This window comes from Penicillium antarcticum (assembly GCF_028974205.1).
Source record: "Penicillium antarcticum strain IBT 31339 chromosome Unknown utg000001l_segment0_segment0, whole genome shotgun sequence".
In the NCBI taxonomy this organism is placed as follows: domain Eukaryota; kingdom Fungi; phylum Ascomycota; class Eurotiomycetes; order Eurotiales; family Aspergillaceae; genus Penicillium; species Penicillium antarcticum.
Window position 1 is genome coordinate 298,675 of NW_026695299.1, and position 15,680 is coordinate 314,354.

At 49.6% G+C, this 15,680-nt stretch overlaps 6 protein-coding genes across 6 annotated transcripts; 5 read left to right on the forward strand and 1 right to left on the reverse strand.

The window, feature by feature from the left end:
* Positions 1 to 249: 249 nt before the first annotated feature.
* N7508_000123 (cytochrome c oxidase assembly protein) lies at positions 250 to 3,455 on the forward strand (the record flags this gene model as incomplete). Its single annotated transcript, XM_058458208.1, has 8 exons — positions 250 to 290; positions 341 to 452; positions 540 to 1,736; positions 1,853 to 1,963; positions 2,574 to 2,713; positions 2,774 to 2,843; positions 2,918 to 3,359; positions 3,409 to 3,455. The coding sequence occupies 8 exons, from the start codon at positions 250 to 252 to the stop codon at positions 3,453 to 3,455; spliced, it is 2,160 nt and encodes a 719-aa protein (XP_058324430.1).
* A 387-nt stretch (positions 3,456 to 3,842) lies between these two features.
* On the forward strand, positions 3,843 to 5,171 carry N7508_000124 (replication factor C subunit 5; the record flags this gene model as incomplete). Its single annotated transcript, XM_058458209.1, has 6 exons — positions 3,843 to 3,929; positions 3,983 to 4,605; positions 4,663 to 4,831; positions 4,884 to 4,982; positions 5,041 to 5,096; positions 5,147 to 5,171. The coding sequence occupies 6 exons, from the start codon at positions 3,843 to 3,845 to the stop codon at positions 5,169 to 5,171; spliced, it is 1,059 nt and encodes a 352-aa protein (XP_058324431.1).
* Positions 5,172 to 5,674: 503 nt separating this feature from the next.
* N7508_000125 (uncharacterized protein) lies at positions 5,675 to 6,221 on the forward strand (the record flags this gene model as incomplete). The annotated part of the gene is made up of 4 exons (XM_058458210.1): positions 5,675 to 5,724; positions 5,776 to 5,834; positions 5,894 to 6,016; positions 6,145 to 6,221. 4 exons carry the CDS (start codon positions 5,675 to 5,677, stop codon positions 6,219 to 6,221), a joined length of 309 nt encoding a protein of 102 aa, XP_058324432.1.
* Positions 6,222 to 6,279: 58 nt separating this feature from the next.
* Positions 6,280 to 7,106, reverse strand: N7508_000126 (mitochondrial 54S ribosomal protein uL16m; the record flags this gene model as incomplete). Its single annotated transcript, XM_058458211.1, has 3 exons — positions 6,280 to 6,452; positions 6,535 to 6,996; positions 7,049 to 7,106. 3 exons carry the CDS (start codon positions 7,104 to 7,106, stop codon positions 6,280 to 6,282), a joined length of 693 nt encoding a protein of 230 aa, XP_058324433.1.
* Positions 7,107 to 7,364: 258 nt separating this feature from the next.
* Positions 7,365 to 10,741, forward strand: N7508_000127 (replication factor C subunit 1; the record flags this gene model as incomplete). Its single annotated transcript, XM_058458212.1, has 5 exons — positions 7,365 to 7,451; positions 7,556 to 7,580; positions 7,630 to 7,720; positions 7,778 to 10,113; positions 10,161 to 10,741. 5 exons carry the CDS (start codon positions 7,365 to 7,367, stop codon positions 10,739 to 10,741), a joined length of 3,120 nt encoding a protein of 1,039 aa, XP_058324434.1.
* A 570-nt stretch (positions 10,742 to 11,311) lies between these two features.
* N7508_000128 (Sin1 family protein) lies at positions 11,312 to 13,986 on the forward strand (the record flags this gene model as incomplete). Its single annotated transcript, XM_058458213.1, has 3 exons — positions 11,312 to 11,334; positions 11,404 to 11,883; positions 11,940 to 13,986. The coding sequence occupies 3 exons, from the start codon at positions 11,312 to 11,314 to the stop codon at positions 13,984 to 13,986; spliced, it is 2,550 nt and encodes an 849-aa protein (XP_058324435.1).
* Positions 13,987 to 15,680: the final 1,694 nt, after the last annotated feature.

The window sequence follows — 15,680 nt, forward strand, 5'->3', positions numbered from 1 at the left end:
CCTGGGAACTGGGGCTCTCTGCCAACCGAGGTCCGTCGAGCCCACAACACACTTAAGGAACGTTACACGGCTCCACGATCAAAACGATCGTGCAGGTGTCAGGTTTCCCGGAGAATACTACCCAATTTTCGGGAGGCACAATTGTAGGCTCCCGGGGTTTTCTCATTGGGCTGATCATTGTTCAACGGCTGACATTCTCATTAGTTCGGCTGTGATGGTGCCCTCCTTCTGGGCCTGAAGGTTTCCAGTATGGAACGTGTGCTCCCGAGAAGAAACCGGGCAGTGAACCCGTGAGTCCTGTTACCCTAAATTCTCGCTCCCTTGCTGACTGTTACTGTAGCCTTCTTCGCGCCTACGCGCTCGGGTACCTGTCATCGGTGACTCCGAGGTTGGTATCGTATGTTCGCCGTCTGGCCAGGCAAGATTGGACTGCACAGCAGAAACTTCAAGAGGTACGCAGATGTGATCCGTGGCGTCGGGTTGCGGTCATGTTTCAAACTGATATGTGCAACTGGAGCTGTCGCTGACCGTGAGAGTAGCTAGTTCAAGTTTTGACTGGTCCACTGCGTGTGAACAGTTTCCCAACATTTTGTGCGGCCTTGGCAGGCGGCTCAACTTTGCTACCGATAGGATTGTATCGCCTATGTGCGTTGATCCCTGTAGGACTTGCCAGAGGTGATGTTCAAATTTCTAAAAAGCTCGATCGCTTGATTCGATTTGCTGCAGCCTTTCTATCGGGATGGTTCAGTTTCCAACTTATCAACAGAAACCGCATTTGTCTTCGGACAGAGGCTGTCAGGTTTCAGCGGGAGTCGACTGAACGGGAATCTACAGACCAGGAACATGACTCCAGTGAAGCTGGGGCCAATCCGCTTGAGCATCACCGCCCAGAGCTCGCGGGGAGGACAATGGACCTTACCATCTTTTCAGTTACAAGAGCCGTGGATGTCATCGCATGTGTTGCATGGAATCACTGGTCCCGCCACCGCAAGGCCCAGAACCGGTGGACTGTTGTCGAAACCTTTGTCCCTGGGTTAGCGGATGCAGGAGTATTTGCCACGAGTGCAGCCATCGTCATGTGGGCCTGGTTTTACCTCCCAGAGAGACTGCCCAGGACATATGAGAAATGGATCGGGGAAGCCGCTCAGGTGGACTCGCGCTTAATCGAGGCTCTACGCCGTGCTCGACGAGGTGTCTTTGTATATGGAAAGGATACAGGTCAAGCACCTCTCCTCAAGCCTATGTGCAATGACTATGACTGGCCAGAGGCTTGGGGAGACCCAGCCAAGACAGTTCCAATCCCCTGCGAAATGGTCCACATGGGCTGCGGCCCTAGTTGTGAGAAACATGCTTTGTACCGCTTTGCCAGAACCTTTAAGTTCGCCTGCGCAACCTATATCCCGCTCCAGATTGTCTTCCGTCTACGGGGGATGAAGTCTGCTGCTGCTCTCCGACGGGCTATTTTTGATGCTGCCCGATCTTCCACCTTCCTAGCCTCATTTGTGACCCTCTTCTACTACTCTGTCTGTCTTGCTCGGACACGACTCGGTCCCAAGATATTCGATCCGAAGACCGTCACCCCATTGATGTGGGACTCCGGCCTTTGTGTGGGAGCGGGATGTCTCATGTGTGGCTGGAGTGCATTGGTCGAGAAGGCGCGGAAGAGACAAGAGTTGGCACTATTTGTGGCACCCCGGGCAGCCGCCACGGTCTTGCCACGGTTGTATGATAAAAAAGTATGTATGCATCGGACCCTCGCAGCAGGGTTACACCCCCGGCCCCCCTTCTCGACGCCCCGAGACTGGACTTATGACGAGTCCAGAGTCATGAGCGCGTGCTGACTTGTATACAGTATCAATACCGAGAGCGCTTTGCATTTGCTGTCAGCGCTGCCATTCTCATCACTTGCCTTCGAGAGCGGCCCAGCATGGTTCGAGGAGTCTTTGGCCGCATCACTAATAGCGTTTTGAACTAGGCTTTTTGAGGCCTATACCTCAATGTCTCATGATTATTCTTTTGTTCTAGACTTCAGACTGCTTTTCGGGGTGCTACCTTGTATCATTATTCACCTTGCATCGTTATGACTTTAATGCTTCATCATGGCGGAGCCTTCCACATTCAATCAAACTCATTTAATAAATTATATTTTTAGACAATCTCGAGTACTATTCTGAGCTTCTTGAGGCGACTTTCATGAGGTCATCTCAGACATAGTTGTAATAGATGCGCCGATATATACCCCAAGGCTCAGCGAAATGTGACCAGATTTGCTACCAACCGATTTGTATAATTTGCATTTCTGATCAAATCGAGACCAAGGACACAGTTCTATTAGAACAAGCATCAATTTAGCAGATTATCATTCAAATAGTCCAATGGTACTCCGTAGATGGGAATCAATAAATGCAGCATCGATATGGCACCATGCAGGGCTTATCGATAAGGCATCACGTGTTGGGGATAACTGCACATCTTGAGACTCAACATCTGATTGTTCTTACTCCACAAACACCATGTTTTCACGATTACTCCCCTCATGGGGACGCTCAACACTAACGGGGGCAATTCCCCAGCGATCAATTTACCTCCGAAAGAATGTTTTTAACTTGGAGCGGAGGTACTTCTCGAGGAATTCCGTGCTCCAAGCAAAGCACCAAGGATCATCCGCACCTTTTAATACCCCGGAATCGCAAAAGCGCAATACCTCTACATTGTGAGACCCGTTGAGGCCTAAACTTGAGATAATGCACAAGCTAACGGAGTTGCCGACCAGGTACTATACTGTCAGTCTCATCCTCGGAACCGTTGCACTGGCATATGGATCCGTCCCTCTTTACAAAATGGTTCGTAAACCCATGGCTCAATCGCTCATAAACCAAATATACAAGGTGAGGCTCAGACTAATACCCAATTGCAGATCTGTCAACAAACCGGCTGGGGCGGCCAACCCATCCTCACCCACCGCAACGGCGACGGCGATACCGCAGGGCGCGTAACACCAGTGACAGACTCCCGCCGTCTCCGAATCACATTCAACGGATCCGTATCTGACGTTCTCCCCTGGAAGTTCACACCACAGCAGCGCGAGGTCCGCGTGCTGCCGGGCGAGACAGCTCTGGCATTCTATACGGCAACGAATAAGGGCCCGAATGATATCATTGGAGTTGCAACGTACAGTGTCACGCCGGGGCAAGTTGCGCCGTATTTCAGTAAGATCCAGTGTTTCTGCTTTGAGGAGCAGAAGCTCAATGCGGGCGAGTCGGTTGATATGCCGGTGTTCTTCTTCATTGATCCTGACTTTGCGACGGATCCTAATATGAAGGGAATTGATACTATTACCCTGTCATATACTTTCTTCAGTAAGTTTTGCAAACGCTTGTTGTTTGGGCTGGACTGACCCCATGATAGAAGCCAAGTATGATGACAATGGTGTTCTCAAGCCCATTGCTTCATGATAAACACTTTCCAAGGACAGTTCTTTTGATCAGGCTTGCAATGCAGTATAGACTTGAGCATTGAACATTATATGATGTTGTGTTTGGCTTCTTGTATTCTTCTCATCTCTTGGAACAAATTTTGCATGTATCATACATCTCGGAGTTTGGCGGAAGGCAATTAGATGCCTAAGATATATCCAGCTGTATATATTGCTCAATTTTCATGTGTAATTGTGTCCTTCTAGCCTGTACTGAATCTAGTAGCTGTAGCTCTTGCATATCGGAGCGTGCACGGACCAGGCATTAATTGGGCGCGTGTCCCGACGCGTTTTCCAGTCCGCATCCTCTATCGAAAAAACCACCCAGCTCTCCGACACTTCACTCGACACATCCACAGAGACGAAAATGGCTCTCCTCGTTGATAAGCTGCGGCCACGCACTCTCGATGCCCTCACATACCACCCCGACCTCTCTGATCGCCTGCGCTCACTGGTAAGAGAATCTCGCCGCGAAACACGACAGCTCTAACAAGCGCTACACAACAGGCTCAAAGTGGAGACTTCCCCCATCTACTGGTCTACGGGCCCTCAGGAGCGGGAAAGAAGACACGGATAATCGCAACACTGAAAGAACTGTACGGGCCCGGAGTCGAAAAGATCAAGATCGACGCCAGAATCTTCCAGACAACCAGCAACCGCAAACTAGAATTCAACATCGTCTCCTCAGTCTACCATCTCGAAATCACACCTGCCGACGTCGGAAACTACGACCGAGTCGTTGTACAAGAATTGCTGAAAGAAGTTGCTCAGACGCAGCAGGTCGATCTGGGAGCGAAGCAGCGTTTCAAGGTCGTTGTTATCAACGAGGCTGACCACCTCACGCGCGATGCTCAGGCAGCTCTCAGACGGACTATGGAGAAGTACAGTCCTAATTTGCGGTTGATTCTCTTGGCCAACAGTACTTCCAATATCATTGCTCCTATTCGTTCTCGAACCCTGCTGGTCAGGGTTGCTGCGCCTACGGAAAAGGATATTTGTGCCGTGCTTGGCGGTGCTGCGAAGAGGGAGGGGTGGGCTGAGGCCGAGGGGCTTCATTTGAGGATTGCGAAGGAGAGTGGGCGGAATCTTCGCCGAGCGCTGCTTATGTTTGAGTCGATTCATGCGCAAAAGTATGTTGCCAATCCGTCTCTAACTTGGGGTTTGATACTGATGTCTCTGGTGGTTAGTGAAAAAGTTACGGACAAGACTCTCATTCCACCTCCGGATTGGGAGGCTCTTGTTACTCTTACGGCCGATGAAATCCTGGCTGAAAGATCACCGGCTCGCTTGTTGCAGGTTCGCTCACGTCTTTATGATCTTTTGACCCATTGCATTCCTCCCACGACTATTTTGAAGGTATGTATTTCTTTGACTCGAATCTTGTTCAGATACTAATCCGTGATTATAGACCTTGACATTCAAGCTTGTTGCACGTGTCGACGATGCGCTCAAGCCAGACGTTATTAAATGGTCTGCCTTCTACGAACACCGCATCAAGCTGGGAAGCGTAAGCACTGCTATATCTTCGTATCAGGTGTGTACATTTATACTTACCTTTTATACAGAAAGTTATCTTCCACCTCGAAGCATTTGTGGCCAAGTTCATGCGCATCTATGAAAGGTAAGTTCTGGCCAACAGCACAACCAAGACCGATACTAATAGCCAGATAGTTACCTGATGGGCATGGACTTTTAAAACCTAGCTACCAGCCAAACAAAACAATAGATGAATGACGATTTTTTTTCAATAAGCTAGCCAAGTGGAAGGACAAGGGATTTGAGAATCCATGGTCTACTAAACTGTGCAATCTTTTAAATCCCCGAACATCCGGTTCTTGTCGCTTTCGACAGGCGCATGGAGGCAATGAGGACTCCGGCGTCTATAATTGATCACTCAGGAAGCTGCATACATCACTCCACCACTCCACCACTCCATCACATGCCTATGTACTGTAAACTAAACTAACAGTCTCGGCACCGCAAGACCCACATAAGAGAACTAAACCCTTTCTATGAAGTTATCAACTCGTAGATCTGAGGGGAAACCTGTCCAGGGTTCTGGACCGAACCGACGTCATCACATCCCGTCACCACATGTGAAAGTCTTATATCATTGCTTGCTTTTCTGTCCTTTCTCTTGTGTAGGATGATATCTTGCTTGATCAAAGCTCATACAATTATCGGAATATTAATATTAAAATGACGGACCCGAGACTGATTGACATGGAACCTGGTGGAGAAAGCACTCAGTATGGAATCCACTACACTCCCCAGATTTCTGGACTAACAGCTTGATTCAGATACGAGTCAATTCGCCAATATACTATCAGTCCATCTAAGCAGACTGGTCAATTGGGTAGTGTGTTCCCACGATGAATACCATGACCTATATTAGTACCCGAAACTAACCGGCACTAGTAGGCCAACAACATACCAAAAGCGAAGTGAGCCATCCTCTGGGAACTGATACTCCAAACTCTCAACAAAAAGAGGAGCTCCAAGCACAGAGATTGGGCATGGGGGTATTAAAGCCAAGCACAGGTAAATAGTAATATGTTTTCCTTCTGTCTAAACTCCCAATACCAAGACAAGATATCCAACAGAGGAGCCCGAGCCTCGATGGATCATAAAGAAACGCAAACAGCTGATGATAATGTACAAATATATAGCACTTGACGAGGACGATGCAGAGGCCAAGGCCCGCAGACAGCAGGGGTATGGGCCTGGGTCCGGAGTGGGCGCTTAGCCGAATTCAAAACGACAAACAGACACCGAAAGAAAAAATAACGGGAATTTGTTTATGTTTATTGGGGAGAGTCGGGGCTGGAGGAGACGCTATTCGGTGGTGAGGCGAGGTCATTGGTACCGAGGGGCGGGTTTCGGCGCGCCCGCTTGAGAGAGTCGAGAGTAACGCCGTTTCCAAGCTTTGTAATACCGACAACAGGGGGATCGTTCTTGTTGACGAACTCCCAGAGTCCTAATGAAACAGAATGAGCATCATATCAAACCATACACTTATGCAGTAGATCGTAGATTGTAGCAATCCATCGCATGCATACCTGGCAATTTGTGACCCGCCAATCTGAATGCCTCGCGGGCAACCTTCTCGTGAACGTCTCCCTTCAGTTCAAAAACGACGCGGCTAACAGGCAGACGGACAGTCCAGTAGTCGAACTTTCCCTTACCCTTACCCATACGCTGCTCGTTACCCTTGGTGTAGACACCAATGTTGGCACTGACACGCTTGTAGAGCTTGTAGTTCATTCCTCGTAGCCGACGTTTAATAGTCTCTTCAGCGATCTTCAATGCCGACGCGGGCATACGGCGGTCGTGGTCTTTCATGCGCAATCCGAAATCTCCCCAGACGACTGTTGTTCCGCGAGTCGAACCACCAGTAGCGACATGAGGGCGACCCTTGGGTGACTTGGACTTTTCTTGGAATTTCGGGGTGAGCCAGTCAAGCGAGGGCGAAGTGGTAGAGAAGCATCGTGATAGAGAAAAGGTGGCCAGCGGCGCCGACACTGTCGCATTGTTAGTCGACCAGAACTGTCTGCAGGGATTTATCATTCGTACGAGTCGGCCGCGTGCAGGCGGATAGTGTTCCAGCGAACATCTTAATCTGAAGACCCATTGTTCGTGGGGGAATCGGGATATCTCGACGTTGACTCTCATCGGTACTTCCGGCCGGAGCACTTTTCGATTGCTGCGCTAGTCCCAAAGTGGACAGAGTGATTACATCAGCAGTCACGTCTCCCCGTCGCGCCGGCGCGTCACTACGATTATCAGCAACCGTTGCAGCTTCGCAAGCTACGGGGCTCGGTTCTTTTCCAATCGCTCCTTAGATTATCACTGATTACACCTAGCTGCCTACGTGATTTTGAGCCTCGAAATGCCTGACATCCGGAGTTTCTTTGGCGGAAAGCCGAGTAGTCAAGGCTCCAGCGACGCCCCGGCGAAGCCTGTGGCCAAAAAAGAGGTCAGTTGCTGCCTTGTTACACATGATGCTTGAAATATCTTTTATACCTGGGGTGTCTCGAAAACCAAGTGAAATCCGTTGCTGACTTGAATTCTACGATGAAGGACCCGTCCGCCACGCGGAAGAAGCGTATGCTCTTACTTTCCAGTTTTTATATACGATTCTAATTTGAGTACAGGCAGCAGGAAGGTTGTCGATGATAGCGATGATGAAGAAGATGCTGCACCCATCAAAGAGCCAACTCCTAAAGTGAAGCCGAAAAGCCAATCGTATGTTCATTGGTCCCCGGATAGCTGCACCCTTTGCATTTGCTGATACGGTTACAGGAAACCCGAAGAGCCGAAGGGTGAACCTACAACTTCGTCAGACTACTTTGCCTCCAGCAAGAAGAAGGGCAAGCCTGCCAAAACGACAGAGGCTCCGGCCGATGACACTAAAGAGAAAGTCACCAACCCGAAACCTAAGAAGACCGTCCCGGAACCCGAGAAGCAGAGCCGGCCCGCCGCTCGTGGGTCAACGAAGAAAGCCTCAAAGGTCATTGAGGACGAGAAACTTGGTGATGATGATATCTTTGCGACTGAATATGGAAAGACCGGCAAGGGTGAGGACGATTATGTCATGGGAGATGAGGACGACGAAAGCGACTTTGAGCTATTAGAAATTAAGCCCGCCGCTGCAGCCAAGAAGACACAGAAGAAACCTTCCCGTGACGATGACGATGTGACTATGGAAGATCTTCCCAAGGAGCCTGCCCCCAAGGCTCGACCAGGCCGCAAACGCAAGGCAGAGGCACTCTTTGACGAGGATGAAGATGAGGAATTCGAGGCACCAAAGAAGGCGGCCCCGAAGAAGGCCGCTGCATCGCCCGCAAAGAAGCAAAAGGCTACATCTACACCCAAAAAGGCCAAGGACGCTCCGGAGAGCAAAGAGATTCAAGATATCTTTGACAGCATCCCTCTGGTGGATGCACCTGAGCCTCCCCAGGGAGAGGCCAAGAAATGGAAATTTGGACAACAAGCATCCCGGGACCCAGCGATGACAGGGTCTACGGAGATGCCAGTGGGACAGGAAAACTGTCTTGCTGGGCTATCATTCGTTTTTACTGGTGTTCAGGAATCCCTCGGCCGTGACGAGGGCGCCCAGCTAGTGAAGAGGTATGGTGGCAAGGTTACGGGAGCTCCCAGCGGGAAGACGAGCTTTGTTGTCCTTGGTAGTGATGCAGGCCCAAAGAAGCTCGAAACCATTGCCAAGCACGGGATCAAGACAATCGACGAAAATGGTCTTTTCGAATTGATCCGACGACTTCCCGCCAACGGTGGTGATGGAAAGGCCGCCGAAAAGTATGCCGAAAAGCAAAAGGCAGATGAGGATAAGGTTCGTGCCATGGCTGCTGAGATTGATGCGGAAGAAAAACGAAAGAAAGCTGCTGCGACTCCTAAGGCTCCCAAGACTGTTGCGCCCTCATCTCAGACACCTCAGCCGTCTAGCCCGCAAACTTCGGCCGGCGATTTGTGGACGACGAAATATGCTCCCACATCTCTCAACATGATATGTGGTAATAAGGCTCCTGTGGAGAAGATCCAGAACTGGCTGCGGAACTGGCACAACAGTGCTAAGTTTGATTTCAAGAAGGGTGGCAAGGATGGCTCAGGTCTGTACCGGGCTATCATCATTCACGGTCCCCCAGGAATTGGTAAAACTACAGCAGCCCATCTCATCGCGAAGCTGGAGGGATACGATATTGTCGAGACCAACGCCAGTGACACCCGAAGCAAGAAGCTCGTCGAGAGCTCTACCCTGGGCGTTCTAGACACAACCTCTCTCCAGGGCTACTTCGCCGGAGAGGGCAAACAGGTCGAGGGTGAGAAGAAGAAACTTGTACTCATTATGGACGAAGTGGATGGTATGTCTGCTGGTGACCGTGGTGGTGTGGGAGCAGTCGCAGCCGTTCTCAAGAAGACCAAAATTCCAATCATTCTTGTCTGCAACGAACGAAAGCTTCCCAAAATGAAGCCGTTCGACCATGTCACCTTCGATATTCCGTTCAGACGTCCGACTGCCGAGCAGATTCGGGCAAGACTGTCCACTATTTGCTTCCGAGAGGGCCTTAAAATCCCCCCTCCTGTACTTGACGGCCTCATTGAAGGAACGCATGCCGATATTCGCCAGGTCATTAACATGTTGTCCACCGCCAGACTGGACCAGAAGACTCTCAATTTTGACGAAGGCAAGCAGATGTCAAAGGCATGGGAGAAGCATGTGATCCTCAAGCCCTGGGATATTGTCAGCAAAATTCTCAGTGCCCAGATGTTTTCTCCAAGTTCTACGGCTACGCTGAACGACAAGGTCGAACTCTATTTTAACGACCACGAATTCAGCTACCTGATGCTTCAGGAGAATTATCTTAAGACCAAACCCACTCTTGCAGGCAAATATCAGGGCAAGGAACAACGTCTGAAGTCCCTTGAGTTGCTTGACAATGCCGCCTCGAGCATCAGTGACGGTGATCTTGTTGACCGTATGATTCACGGAACCCAGCAACAGTGGAGTCTGATGCCCGTCCATGCTATTTTCAGCTTTGTCCGACCAGCCAGCTACCAGTATGGTAACTTCAGTGAACGGGCTTCGTTTACTAGCTGGCTAGGAAACAACAGTAAACACGGTAATTTCTTCTTCACAAATATTCATACAACGTCTAATCATTCTCAGGCAAAATGTCCCGATATGTCAAGGAAATTCAAGGCCACATGCGCCTTCGCACAACTGGTAACCGCGACGAGATCCGTCAGCAATACATGCCGTTGCTCCAGCAAAAGATGATTCGCCGTCTAATGGAAGAGGGCAAGGACAGTGTGGACTCAGTCATCGATTTCATGGATGACTACTTCCTGACCCGCGACGACTTCGATGCCATGGTCGAATTAGGACTGGGCCCTATGGATGAGTCCAAGATCAAACTTGAGACTCAGACGAAAGCTACTTTCACGCGTCTATACAACTCACGCTCGCACCCAATGCCCTTCATGAAGGCTAGCAACGTGGTCGCGCCGAAGAAGGGACCGAAGGAGAAGCCCGATCTCGAAGATGCCATTGAAGAATCTGACGAGGAGGAGGTTGTTAATGAAATTAAGGATGACGACGAAGAAGAAGAACTTGATCTGAAGAAAGATAAATATGTCAGTATGCCTAAGAAGAAGAAGGCTCCGGCCAAGGGCAAGAAGGCTAAGACGGCCGATGATGAGGAAGAGAAGCCGAAGAAGAGCAAGGCAAAGGGCAAGACTAAGGTTTGAGCTGTGTTTTTTTGTATCATACCATTTATTTTATTGTCTGTAGCATTGTCTGCTTGTTGGTGTTAATCGGTGCATATGAATATGAATATTCACTCTGTCTATACATTGCCCAGGTTGAATTAAGCTTCTTCTCCTAACTATGCAGCTACTGTTTACGCTGGAAGACTAAGATGAGTAGTGTGGTTTTTAAATCACTTAAATGTCCCTCAAACAGTATTGGAACAATAATCAACTATAACTGCAGTAAAATATCAATCGCCAATATCTGCCAATTCTCGCTCAACACTGCCCCCTGGCGGGGAAGCGATCTGCGGAGAAGGCAACCCGACTTCCCTTCCTACACTCACTTGCTACACTCTCCTTTCCTGCTCTTTGCGTCTTTCTGTCTTGCTTCCAGGCGGGTCCTGCATGAGACAGACTTTATTGACGCATGCTCTCTCCCTCCACATGCCCCACGTGAGCATGCGACTTCGCTTTTGAGCTGAGATTGCACGATAACCTCAGTCTCTACAGACTGCGCAGTACGTTACTGGTTGACTAGGGACTTCTGACCTCCCCATCACTGTGAATATGTCTCTCCTTCACAACGAAGAGTAAGTAGCCCCTGGTTTCGCAGACCGTGTCCCGAAGCGTGGCAAGACCAAGGACTAAACCAAGCATAGCTTTGCGATTTGGCAATTACGCTCCTCATATCTCTCGACAATTAAAGATGGAATCGGAGACCGACTCATTACTGTCAATGACTCTATTCTGAACACACCTGGCTTCCGCGCCGCGGGCTGGTCAACGACCTCTGCGTACCCCAACACACACAGCTCTTCCCACCTCAGGCGCTCATACTCCCCACCGATCCCAACCACAGCAAACGTTTCCTCCGAATACTACAGGCTCGCGGAACGAAACGCGAAACCCGCGCAGGATGATGTTCAAGGCCTCGGCTTGGAGGATGGCGAGGATGATGGTGGCATGGTGACCGGCAAAAGCCACGTCGACACAACTGGGCGACGGCATCACGCGCGCGGGGGAAAGAAGAAGAGTCGACGCGAAAGGCAACAAGAGGCCCAGAGGCAGGCAGAAGCCGAGGACGACGACAGCAGTGATCTGAGCGACGACAGCGACGATGATGGGGACAACGTTGGCAGGTCGGTGAAATATTTGACAATATTCTATCTTCAAGTTCTGACATGAAAGTAAACAGTGCTATTGATCAAATCAAGTTCAACAAAATGCCCATTCGCCGAGATCGCGCCGATTCCTCTCCAATGCGCTCCGAAGACCAGCGTGATCGACCAGAGGTGATGATCACATCTCCTTCAACACAGAACGTTGCGAATCAATACCATGCACCAACTCGCCCTCGAAGGGACACGACTACTAGCAGTGACCTTTCTACGGACAATGAAGCGGATTCCCGAAGCTACAAACCAGGACAGGTCCAATTCTCCGGCAGTGATCACATTGTCGAACATACTCGCAGGCGACGTGAGCGAACTGGAAGTCGAGGAGCAGAGAGCATAGCTCTCGGAGAACTTCATGAAGAAGACGAGGACTCGGGAGCCGAGTCCGTTGGGTCTGCGCTCTCATCTGACTTTGATAACACAGCTGGTTCTGGTTCCCTACTGCTGGCAGGTGTCGCAGATGGCTTGAACTCATCATCTCCAATGGTTTTGATGAACAAGTTGCCGCCTGGGACTGGGCCTCAGAATACTTCACCACGCAAGCCCAAAGCACCTGCTCCTGCATTGCAACAACTTCCTCCCCCACGTCCCATCAGTATGATACAGCCGGTCAGTTTATTGACTAGTCAGCTCAAGTCTCGGAAGCGTGCACCAAGCAACCCAGTGGAGAAGTTTATGGTGCTCTATGGGCAAGGCCAGGATGATCCCTTGTATCTGAAGATCTACGTCCCCTTTGCAAGTGACGCCGAAGAACCACTAGACATGCCAATTTTGCGCGAATCTAAACTTGCAGATCAGCCCGCCCTCGTTACCGTCGCTGAGACAATTGGTCTTGCACTGTGGAAGTTTTCTGCAGACTCTCGTGGCCCAGCGATTGAGCGCGAGAAGCTATCAGTGAATCGATGGACTTTGCGGATGGTCGAGGATGGAGAAGTCGAATTTGATTTCCCAGCACTTGGGCGGACACTCCCAATGTCGGATTTCACTTCCAACAACAACAGTAAATCCGGAAAGTCCCGAGGAAGGTCAAGGGGCAAGCCGTATGACGAATTCGCACTCGTGGAAGCCTCAGAGACCGAGTTCGAGAATAACGAGCGTCTATTCCCACATTTCAGTACGACTGTTGGACCGGATGAGAGTGAACAAGCGGCGACTCTCGCAGTACCTGGAGCACAAACACCCGGAGCGCAGACCCCTAACCAGCCCACTCCAGCCCGCTCAAACCCTATTCTGGGTCAGCCGTTCTCCTCAGCGCTCAATCACAGCACTCTTACCCCTGCTGATCGACCTGTGGTTCCTATCTCCCATGCTACTCCCCGTCTTGGCGTTTCCAAGACATTGAAGATTCGTTTCGTCAATACGGAGGCCTCCGCGCATGTCATGACCCTTAACACGTCTACCGACAGCTATATTGCAGAGATATTGGATACTGTTTGCAAGCGCTGGGGCCAGGACAAGGGCAACTATCTGCTGAAAGTGATGGGATCTAACACGATTGCACCACTGGACCGCACTGTAGAGGCACTGGGTAGCATCACAGAGCTTGACCTTGTGCGTCGTCGCTTCGGCGGCGGTCCTCTGGCATTAGGAACATCACCAGGCAGCTCATCGCCAAACGCACCCCTCATGGTAGAAACCTCCGACCCAGCCGCCTCCAAGAAGAGCAAGAAAGAAGCGAAAAAGGGCACTCAACGCATGCTGCCCTCATCCTCCCAGAAACAAGATCATCTTGGTGGCTATTACCGTCGCTACCATGTATTCCGCAAGCAACCCATGTCATTCACAGCATCCAACCACCGCATCCTAACATTCGAAAACGACTACATGCACATCGTTCCAGGGGACACAGGCAAAACAGCCTCCGGTGGCAAGACACGCTCGATCAGCTTCAGTGATGTGATCGGATCAAAGGTTAGTCGTCGACACCCCAAGAGTTTCCGGGTCATGATAGTTCGCGGCAACGATGCCACAGAACAGAAGAGATATGACTTCGAGGCTAGGAGTACGGGTGAAGCTGTAGAGATTGTGGATGAGATTAAGAAGAACATGGCGCATTATCGCATTTGATTGCTTTTTTCGGACATGTACTCGTTTGGGAGGAGAGATTCCCTGGGAATGGGCGTTTTTATTTTGCCATTGTTACCGATTTCGGTCTTTGAATTCATACAATCGAACTTACAGCGCCTGTGGCATATCTAATTTGATGTTCAGTCCGAGGACAAGAGACGTACCATACAGCTACACTTACACCAGAGGGATATCAAGCACCAAGTAGGAGTGAGCCGGAACCTGGGGCTTTTATGCCACGTGATCTATACAAATTGGACAATAGACCACCAATTATCGACAAGTATAGGATTGAAGGGTGATAATAGAGGCAGAAGGCTACAAGTAAAGCTATTAAGAAAAGTATGTTTCAAAAAGCAGTAAAAGTACAATAGGGGAAGCGGCGATGATTGAATCATACTAATCCTACAGTCACAGCCTCCGGTACATTTTATACTGCTCTATTCTATAAGTTGTCTTATTTTTGTTTGATCCCAATCAGCATTCCCTGGCTCAACAATTGTCAACCACCTTCCATTCTGCAAAATCGAAATGTGCTGGCTCGAAACAAGGCTTGTCGTAAGAGCCCTGTTCATAAATCGCAGAATGAGCACCGGTGTTGGGTGATTCTTTCCCATATTTGCGGCATGTCAATGCTGTACTTGATATTTCACTGTATCCGAGGTACCAATTGGCGAAGGACCCGCATCGCCTGTGGAATGTTTGCGGTGCAGCAATTCACCGGCGTAGCATTTTATCCTCAGGTTTTATATCTCCTGGGCATTTGTGGTCTTCCCGTTGCTCTCACCTTCCAGCTGGCTCTGTGTGGATATGGGATTGCCATGTTCGGGAATCTTGTTTCGTGGTTTATCATGAACTACGTCGGTCACTTTGGAGCTAGCTTTGGTATGCTTTGGCGTCTTTGTCTATCAAGGTCCGAGCGCGGACACAAAGCCTGGCTATTGTAACAAAGGCCTTTGTTATTGTTAGCTGGGTCATGAACTTCATTGCTCCCAACCTGATTAACACAGACAACGGTAAGATTGTCGTTCCCTTGGCTTTGGGATACCTTGTGTTTAACTTTATTGACATGTTATTACTTTCTTTAGCTAACCTAGGCGGGAAATCTGCCTCTGTATGGATGTCTCTCTCTTTCTTGAGTCATATTTGGGCTTGGTTCGAAGTGCCGGAATTCAAAGTCTGTATATTTAGTGATTTGGATGAGCTGTTTGTCCAACAAACACCAACAAGGGGATTTAAGAAACAGAGGGTAGGGATGGCAGATGAATCATCCTAGGATGGTAGCCACTCAATGAGCTCGTTTGAAAACAACACCAGCGGAGCTTGTCGTATCTGATTTGAGGATATGTACCCAGTTCAGTTATGATAGTCCAATTGAAGGTATATAAGAGAAGTCAGAACTATGTTTACTATAACACTGATAGATATTAGAATATACAGGATATATGCAGCTAGCTTACCACCGCCGGATTCGTAGTATCATCATCCCAAAAGACGACCAGTCATTCCTCAAGCTTCTCTTCTTGGTGATACCCGTGATATAGTAGGTGAAGCAGTGCGGGTGCTTTCATATCGAGAAAACAAGCTGTCAAACATGCGGTGAAGCGTTGCTTGAAGAAGTCCTCTGAATTTGATGTCACGCTTTTGTTTACGTTTGGGTCGTTTGTATAAAAGAGAATCGTCACATGTCGGCC